At 46.4% G+C, this 10000-nt stretch overlaps 1 protein-coding gene across 2 annotated transcripts in view; it reads right to left on the bottom strand.

Moving 5' to 3' along the window:
• LOC143289943 (LIM/homeobox protein Lhx9-like) overlaps positions 1-9832 on the bottom strand; it is a 26441-nt gene extending 16609 nt beyond the window's left edge. For both annotated transcript variants that reach the window (XM_076599204.1, XM_076599205.1), the window contains exons 1-2: positions 9560-9832; positions 3829-4088 (exon numbers count right to left, since the gene is read on the bottom strand). In XM_076599204.1, coding sequence (XP_076455319.1) covers positions 3829-4088; positions 9560-9676 — 377 coding nt within the window. In that variant the 5' untranslated portion in view covers positions 9677-9832. The remainder of the gene's footprint in view (positions 1-3828; positions 4089-9559) is intronic.
• Between the last annotated feature and the right edge of the window lie 168 nt (positions 9833-10000).

Raw genomic sequence — 10000 nt, 5'->3', positions numbered from 1 at the left:
TGATCTTTTGCTTGCGTGTACACACGAAGGGGGTTCAGGCACTAGCAGGTCTGCACACATGTTGACCTGGGGGAGATCGGAAAAATCTCCACCCTTTACCCACCAGGCGCCGTCACCGAGATTCGAACCCGGGACCCTCAGATTGAAAGTCCAATGCTTTATAACCATTCGGCTATTGCGCCCGTCATCCGAGGAAGTGATTAGTTATGCTTCGATTTAACGTCAACACCCACTTCTGATCATACAGGTGACGAAGACATCCATCCCAACAAAGAAAATCAGGGGTTAGGGGGGTTGGGAAAGGGGGCGGTGGACTGGGGTGTGGCGGGGCTGAGGAGTGGGGGGGGGGGAGAGGGTTGAAGTGGAGAGATGGTTTGGGGGAGAGCCCTTAGCATGACAGCAAGTGCGCTCATCATGGATGAATTCAACGAGGAACCATATATTCAAGAAGCTCGGAAAGGCATCTGACACGTCCTGCAAGACCAAAGCCCCAGGAAGTAACCCCTGGCTTGACTTCCTCTGTCTCTGTTGGAGAGAAGGTGCTCTTCTTTAAAGATGTGTGGGATGCCAAATTTGTCACCTTGGTCCGAGAACAAAAAGCGATCACGGTTGTTGCTGCAATCTGCCCGTGGCGTCTCCCTGTAGCCGAATGGTCAAAGCGTTGGACTTTCAATCTGAGGGTCCCGGGTTCGAATTTCGGTGACGGCGCCTGGTGGGTAAAGGGTGGAGATTTTTCCCATCTCCCAGATCAACATATGTGCAGACCTGCTAGTGCCTGAGCCCCCGTCGTGTGAAAACGCACGCAGAAGATCAAATACGCACGCTAAAGATCCTGTTATCCACGTCAGCGTTCGGTGGGTTCTGGAAACAAGAACATACCCAGCATGCACACCCCCGAAAACGGATTATGGCTGCCTACATGACGGGGTAAATAAAACGGTCATACACTTAAAATGTTATATGTCTGCCTGAGTGTGTCTGTGTGCGTGCCTGATATCTGATTAAATGATACAGGAAACGAATGATGTGCGCCCAGTGGCAGCCGTCAGTCGGCTCTAGCCAGGTAGGCAGCCTGTTGTGCAAATGATCCCGTGTTTGTAAAGCGCTTAGAGCTTGGTCTCCGACCGAGGATGGGCGCTATAAAAGTATCCATATCGATCGATCGATATATAAACCCTGGTAGAACGTCCACAGAGAAGCCTCGATCGGTAGAATCAATTAGGCGTTGGGACTTCTGATTTAGTGTTGTATTTGTATTTTTATTTGTATTTCTTTTTATCACAACACATTTCCCTGTGTGAAGTTCGGGCTGCTCTCCCCAGTGAGAGCGCGTCGCTACACTACAGCGCCACCCCCCCCCCCCCCCCCCCCCCCCCCTTTTTTTTCTTTTTCTTTTTTTTTACCGACGTGCAGTTTTATTTGTTTTTTTCCTATCGAAGTGGATTTTTCTGCAGAATTTTGCCAGTGGGTTCTTTTACGTGCGCTAAGGGCATGCTGCATACGGGACATCGGTTTATCGTCTCATCCGAATGACTAGCGTCCAGACCACCACTCAAGGTCTAGTGGAGGGGGAGAAAATATCGGCGGCTGAACCGTGATTCGAACCAGCGCGCTCAGATTCTCTCGCTTCCAAGGCGGACGCATTACCTCTAGGCCATCACTCCTCGTGCGATACAGGATTTTAAATGAGTTGTGTCGTTTGGGGAAAGACGTTGTACTTCAATTGTCCTTGCTCCACCCAGATGTGAATAGGTACTTCTTTTTTTCTTTTTTTTTTTTTTTTTTTTTTTTTTTTGCTTCAGTTTCATGCGAGTCAAGAAACACCTTTATTGTTGTTGGGTTTTTTTCCTCCTTTGCACTAAACGGTCACGTCATACGACATAACACCCTCTCCAAAACCATCCTGCAAGGGACTGTAGAGGGAGGGCGCAGACGGGGACGGCAGAGAAAGAGCTGGTCCGACAACGTCAAGGAATGGACCAAAATGACGATGCCAGATCTCCTTACGACAGCTGCCAACAGAACGGCGTGGCGAGCTATGACATCTTCCTCATGTCCCCCCCAACGACCCCAGCTGTCGAGGGAATGAGTGAGTGAGTGAGTGCACTAAACGTGGCTTTCTTCACTGGTCTAAAAAAACAACAACAACAAAACAACAACAAAAAACAACCAAAAAGAACACACACTGAAAAATGAAATTAATGGATAAGTAAACAAGGACACAAGGGCACACCCGTTCATACTTCTTTGTGTGTGTGTGTGTGTGTGTGTGTGTGTGTGTGTGTGTGTGTGTGTGTGTGTGTGTGTGTGTGTGTGTGTGTGTGTGTGTGTGTGTGTGTGTGTTTCTAATGATGGACATTAAATGCGTTCTTTAATGTTCGATAATGGCTAACACATGTTTGGGTTTTTGGGGTTTTTTTTTCGCGTTAGTGTTTGTTGCGTGTGATTGTTACGTCCACACCTATCCAAGTCGCACAGTGTGTGTCTTTGCACATGATATGTGAATTTTGTTTGTTGTTTGAGCATTTGCTTCCCTGCGCTTTAGAATTAAATAGATGACGGGCGCAATAGCCGAGTGGTTAAAGCGTTGGACTGTCAATCTGAGGGTCCCGGGTTCGAATCACGGTGACGGCGCCTGGTGGGTAAAGGGTGGAGATTTTTCCGATCTCCCAGGTCAACATATGTGCAGACCTGCTAGTGCCTGAACCCCCTTCGTGTGTATATGCAAGCAGAAGATCAAATACGCACGTTAAAGATCCTGTAATCCATGTCAGCGTTCGGTGGGTTATGGAAACAAGAACATACCCAGCATGCACACCCCCGAAAACGGAGTATGGCTGCCTACATGGCGGGGTAAAAACGGTCATACACGTAAAAGCCCACTCGTGTGCATACGAGTGAACGCAGAATAAGAATAAAGAATAATTAAATAGATGATAAAAACGTGCTTTAATACATAAGAAAACGAATAAGAAGTGGGGAGGTGGAGTTGAGAGGATGTGGAAAATAGTGAATACGTGAATTAGTCATTATCTATTATCATTAACCATTATCTTTTACATGTAAATATTGTGCATGTAAGAGCAGAACTGTGTTGCAGTTACCAAGAATTATTATGCTTATCGCATACTGACATCAACTGTATTTTTCCGGTGTGATATTTGCTGTTAAAAAAAAAAAAAGAAAAGAAAAGAAAAAAAGATTGCAGATGTTGTTTTTGTTTGCTTAGTAATACTAACATACAGCCTTCCAATCAGTATAATCCTACATATGATATATTAAAAAATGTGGGTTTTTCAGTGAGTGGGTACGTGACTTAACGTTTGGGGGAGGTTCAGACGGCGGAAAGAGAGGACTGGGCCCCACCTTCAGTTCCTATCCAAACACTGGACACAGTGGATATGATTTCGTTGCTCTACAGTCTATCTATGTATGCCGTGAATCGTTCTAGAACCTTTATCTCGTCTTGCAAAATCTAAAAGAACGTGTTTAGGAGAGAGCGGTACATTCAGGCGGGGGTGGGGGGTGGGGGTGGGGGTTGTGAAAGAAAGGAAGGAGAGAGAGAAGAGAGTGAGGGAGGGGGGGGAAGGAAGGGAGAGGGAGAGAGGTAGGGTAGTGAGGGAGACAGACTGATATAGATTTGCTACAGTTGCATGTGCTAAGCTGATGTCCCGAAACAGTCAATGAAGGGGGCTGAAATTGAAACAAAACAACCGACTCACTGATAAATCGACACGTTCACACCAGATAATCACAACAACAACGCCCCCCACCCCTCCACCCCCACACCCACACCACACACACCCACACCCCTACACACACACACACCTGTAGTAATCCTCCTTGCAGTAAATACGGCCGTCGCGCGTGTAGCACGTGACCTGCGTGTCGAGCCGGAAGTGACAGTCGCTGCAGCGCAGACAGTGCACGTGCCACTTCCGGTCTACCGCGTGTAGGTAGTAGCGCTCGGTGATCCTCTGCCCGCACCCCGCGCACGTGCCTGGAGGGACCTCCTCCTCCTCCTCTTGCGACGGCCTCCCGCCCGGAGGAGGCCCGGCAGCGCTTTGCAAAGCGTGTAGGTCTGGTTCCTGTCCAGGATGAGCAGAGAGAGAAATTGAATCTACCAGTCTATCTATGTATCTATCTATCTCCATCTATGGATGGCACATTTATTTATTCATATTCATCTATCCATGTGTGTATTTAATAGACGTGTGTTTATCTATCTATCTATCAGACCGTTTACATTGCGGAAAATGATTTGTATTTGTGCGTGTATGTGTACTCCATGCTTGCCGTCGAAGGCAAATGATGTATGTTTGTCTGTCTGTCTTCTAATCGCGGGCGGGTCGGGGGAGAGGGGTGGGGTGGGGGGTGGGTAGCTGGGGCGGTGGGGGTACAGTTGGCTGCAGTGTTGTTTGGCAAATCTGAGCAACGCCCCACTGTCAATTGTAGCCAACTGTGCTTGACTGTACATACATCACGTATGACGCGAATGTTTTTTTCTCACGAGTTACTCAGCGCCTCCATCTTCTCCCTCCCTCCCTCCCTTCCTCGCGCCCCCCCCCCACCACCCTCCTGTCTCTCTCTCTCCCTCTCCCCCCCTCTCTCCTCTCTCTGATCTCAGTGCGCGAGCGAGGAGTAATTAGTCCATGATTGCAATAATCACCGCCTTTCACGAACCAGTCGTGCATGAGCATACTCTGAGGTAGTTAACGGCGGTAATGGCGGCAAATTGTCCACTTGCTCCAGTGGCAGCTCTCACTTTTGCAGACCAATTAGCACAAAACATCACTCGGGTGGCGATGATCCAGTGACCTGGACGAGGGAGGTGTGTGTGTGTGGGGTGGGGGGGGGGGGGTGGGGGTGGGGGGGGTGGGGGTATTCACCTATACTACAGAGCGGTGCCGAGTTTCACTGAGAGTTGTCTGTGGCTGGGTTGGTGAATCACCCATCATCATTTAAACAACCCTCCTTCTCCTCCCCCCCCCCCCCCCCCCCCCCCCCACTGGCCCCCACACCACACCCTCCCACAACACCCCCCCCCTCTCTCTCTCTCTCTCTATGCTCCCAGTATCACCCTGCCCCTCCTCCTCCCTTCTCCCCCCCCACCCTTTCCTTTTTTCCCCCGTTGTCATTGCCATTTCATTAGACCTCAGCTGGTGGTCTCATAATATACCAGACAACATTCAGCAACAGTAAAGTAGGAATATTTTGGGTGCCTAGCAGTCTCACATTGGTTGACCGCCGTGGTTGAACGCCGTGCTTAGCTCGCAGTCAAATCATTGTGTTGTGAGTTCGAACCACAAATACCCCGGCCCACACGCATATAACCCTCCCTCCCGCCCCATCCCCCGCGGGGGGGAAAAAAGGCATTTTTACTGCCCATCTTAACGTGTTGTCGTTCTGGTGCAACAGCTCAGTGGTTAAAGCGTTGGACTGTCAATCTGAGGGTCCCGGGTTCGAATCTCGGTAACGGTGCCTGGTGGGTAAAGGGTGGAGATTTTTTCCGATCTCCCAGGTCAACATATGTGCAGACCTACTAGTGCCTGAACCCCCTTCGTGTGTATATGCAAGCAGAAGATCAGACACGCACGTTAAAGATCCTGCAATCAATGTCAGCGTTCGGTGGGTTATGGAAACAAGAACATACCCAGTGTGCACACCCCCGAAAACGGAGTATGGCTGCCTACCTGGCGGGGTAAAAACGGTCATACAGGTAAAAGCCTACTCGTGTACATACGAGTGAACGTGGGGGTTGCAGCCTACGAACGAAGAAGAAGAAGAAGTTGTAGTTGTGTCAGTGAAGTGTTCGATCGAGGGAATCCAAAGAGAAACTTTCAAAACCTTAATTAAAGGCCATCCTTTGAACGAAAAAAAAAATATATGTAAGGATAACTTGATAAAGATAATGATCATGATCATTGTGATAATAAAACAACTCTTGAATAAACTCAATCATGAGGATGATATTAATACTAATGATAATGATTATGAGTCCTTTTTTTTTCAGTGCGCCAAGTGCGTGCTGCACACGGGACCTCGGTTAACTCTCTCCATACGAACGGCGAAAGAGAAGACGTTAACAGCGTTTCACCCCAATTACCACCATCAAAATATCGCAAGAGGAAGGCTCTTATACTGAAGAGGTGAAGGACGACGGAAGCTAAAGGTTGGGTCATTCAGACACCCACTGGACATCCGAGGGGTCTGTGTAGAGGAGAAGAGAGGACTGGCCGTACTACTCGAGTGAGTTAACAATCTCATCCGAATGACAAGACGCTCAGTTTGATTTTTCGGGTCAAACTTGGGAGAAAGGGAGAGATCTGGATTCGAACCCAGACCCTAACAGACACTGTCCTGGCATTCTGCCGCTGTGCTTCTTGAGCGTTCTATTATGTGAGTGAAGAATTGTTTGTGATGGTGGTAATGGTGAAGGTGTTAGTTCTGAAAAGGGGGTGGTGGTTGGGAGGGGAGGGGGGGGTAGTTGGGTTTTTCCCCCTCTTCTTCTTTTTATATATGGAGGTGTATCCGTGTTCAAATCTGCCGGGAACTCCATCTCTCTTCTGACACGACGGTTTTCATGGTCGGTTAGCGATAACCTGTCCAGCAAAATGGAGCTCAGAATCAAGTTAACTCACTCAGTACGGCCAGTCCTCTCTTCTCCTCTACACAGACCCCTCGGATGTCCAGTGGGTGTCTGAATGACCCAACCTTTAGCTTCCGTCGTCAGAATTGTGGTATTCTTTGTCAACATTCACGTCTTCAGTATAAGAGCCTTCCGCTTGCAATATTTTGATGATGGTAATCGGGGTGAAACGCTGTTAACGTCGTCTCTTTCGCCGTTCGTATGGAAAGAGTTAAACTAGGCGTGGGTAGTCTGTAAGCTGCAGTCGTTTGTGTCATTTCTGTTAGGTTATCCCCCCTCTCTTTGTCCTGCTTTCAGAAATAACCAATGATTTGGCACGTTGTGTGTGCTGAAAGGGAAGCTGAAAAACAAAGAAACAAACACACAAACGAAGACCAAACACATTGTGGTATTATTATTATTATTATTGTGCCACGAATCCGAATTAGCCAAGTATCAGCTGTAGCTGTCGTCAGTAATGTCAGCGTGTGTGTGTGTGTGTGTCTGTCTGTCTCTCTGCGTATGTGTGTGTAGTAGTAGTCTTCAGTTTAACGTCTTCCACTTTAAGTGATATTAGACGAAGTATGTGTGTGTGTGTGTGTGTGTGTGTGTTGTAGCTGATGTTTATTGGCAAGGACAGTTAGGAAAAACAGACCATGCTTATAATTCCACTTAATGAGTTCTGCATCGCATGTAGAATTCGACTGATGAAAAATTACTATATGTCAGAAAACCCTCGTTGTAATAGACAACAAAAACAAGTGCAATAACTTTTTAAGTGCACAACTTCGAGCTTGCTGTAACATTCGTCAAACCAAGTGCAGCAATTTTTTTAACAACACAACTTAGAGCTTGTTGTAATAGTCGACAAACCTAGTGCAATAATTTTGAAAGTGCACAACTTAGAGCTTGTTGTAATACTCGACAAACCAAGTGCAATAATTTTAAAGGTGCACAATTTACAGCTTGTTGTAATAGACAAAAAGTCAAGTGCAATAAAACACAACTTCAAGCTTGTTGTAGCAGATAACAAACCAAGTGCAACTGCTTTTGAACAACACAACTTCGATCTCATAGCAACAGGCAACAAACCAAGCACAATACTTTTTTTTTTTTAACTCTCTCCATACGAACGGCGAAAGAGACGACGTTAACAGCGTTTCACCCCAATTACCACCATCAAAATATTGCAAGTGGAAGGCTCTTATACTGAAGAGGTGAATGTTGACAAAGAATACCACAATTCTGACGACGGAAGCTAAAGGTTGGGTCATTCAGACACCCACTGGACATCCGAGGGGTCTGTGTAGATGAGAAGAGAAGACTGGCCGTACTGAGTGAGTTAAAATACACAACTACAAGCCTTCGCCACTTCATGGAACAACGGTGACCTAGTTGTAATGAGTCCAAGTAGGAATCGAGTGTCCACGAGTTCGAATTCCATTTTCACCCCCACACCCTCCGGCCCCCTCCTCTAGACCTTGAGTAGTGGGCTGGGAGCTAGTCATTTGGATGAGACGATGAACTGAGGTCCCGTGTGCAGCATGCACTTAGCGCATGTAAAAAGGCTCAGCTTTGTCCCTGGCAAAATTCTGTAGGAAAATCCACTTTGACTGTAAAAAAAAGTAAAATAAAATAAAATAAAATAAAACCCAGAAAAACAACAACAACAACAACAACAACAAACAAAACAATTGCAGACAGAAAATGAAGGGGGTGAGGTGGGGTTGTGAGCTGCATTGAAGAGAAGCGCTCTCCCCGTAGAGAAAACTAGCTGCTGTAACCAAGTGTATTTATCTATATGATCATCATCATCTTCATCTTCATCTTCTTCTTCTTCTTCTTCTTCTTCTTCTCTCTCTCTCTCTCTCTCTCTCTCTCTCTTTTCTTTCTTTCTTTCTTTCTTTTTTTTTTTTTTTTGGTCACTGATCCACTTTGATTTCGAGGGGAATTTGGAATGTGCGAGTGTGTGTCACACACACACACACACACACACACACACACACACACACACACACACACACACACACACACACACACATACGCATATACATACATGTAAATAAATAAATAAATAAATAAGAAAATGAACAAACAAACAAACAAATGAATGAATAACTGAATAAATAAATGAATAAGCAAGCAAGCAAACAAACAAACGAATGAATGAATGAATAAATAAAACTTGCACCCAGTCATGTACGCACCTATCTTCCATTCGTACACACATACACGCACACGTGTATAGATTGATATAATCTATGTGCTAACAATTTCGTTCGTAAGCGCATTCAGGTACGCGCACGCCCATCGTTCAGGTACGCGTACACACACCATCACCACAGACCCCCCCCCCCCCCCCCCCTCTCCCGCATCACCCCGTCCACTACCACCACCAACAATAGTAACAACAACAACAACAACAACAACAACAACAACAACACACACACACACACACACACACACACACACACACACACACACACACACACACACCACCACCACCACCACCACCACCACCACTAATAATTATTCGTCTTTACAAATTCGATAAAGAATAACGATTAAAAAGAAACACCAACAAAAAACAGACAAAACAAAAATAAGACGTATATACGAAACAAAATGCAAAAACACATCAAATCAAACTTATCTGACGGAAAATCGCAATAAAGAGGCAACAAATGTTAATGTAAATATACAAAGAAAGCAAAACAGAACTTAAAGATTAAAAAAAAAAAAAAAAAAAAAAAAAAAAAATCCACAACTAAATTATTGAATAAGATAAAGTGACATTAACAAACTCTGTGTGTGTGTGTGCGTGTGTGTCTGTGTGTGTGTGTGTGTGTGTGTGTGTGTGTGTGTGTGTGTGTGTAAAAATAAAATTAAAAAAAAAAAAAGAAAAAAAAAAAAAAGAAGAAAAGCACCAACCTCCTCACAAGGATGATCTCCCTGCATATTGCGGCCCCTGCTGGCACCAGCTCCTTGTGACACGCCGTGACCATTGCCGGGCGAACCCACGGGGACGGGGTTCGAATCTTCCACCATTCTCAGTGCTACAGCAGCTAAGTCCTTGCCACTATCATCCCTTCAAGTCTATCACACCGCCAGTTTTTTTGTTTTTTTTTTCTGCAGCGAAAGCATGACCTGAACTGTCGTGTGTGCGTGTGCGTGCGTGTGTGTGTGTGTGAGAGAGAGAGAGAGTGAGAGAGTGTGAGAGAGAAATGGAGCAATGTGCGGGTGCTATATCGGGGAGCATTGCACAGTCTCTTTACTGAGGGAGGAGGGAATGGGAGCGAGAGTGGGGGGTGTTGGGGAGGGTTGTGGGAGGGTGGGGGTAGGGGTGGGGGGCTAGAGTGGGTGGGCGTGGGG

Source organism: Babylonia areolata, chromosome 14 (assembly GCF_041734735.1).
Source record: "Babylonia areolata isolate BAREFJ2019XMU chromosome 14, ASM4173473v1, whole genome shotgun sequence".
Lineage (NCBI taxonomy): Eukaryota > Metazoa > Mollusca > Gastropoda > Neogastropoda > Buccinidae > Babylonia > Babylonia areolata.
Note: the sequence above shows the minus strand (reverse complement) of the source record. Positions and strands in the feature narration are given on the sequence as shown.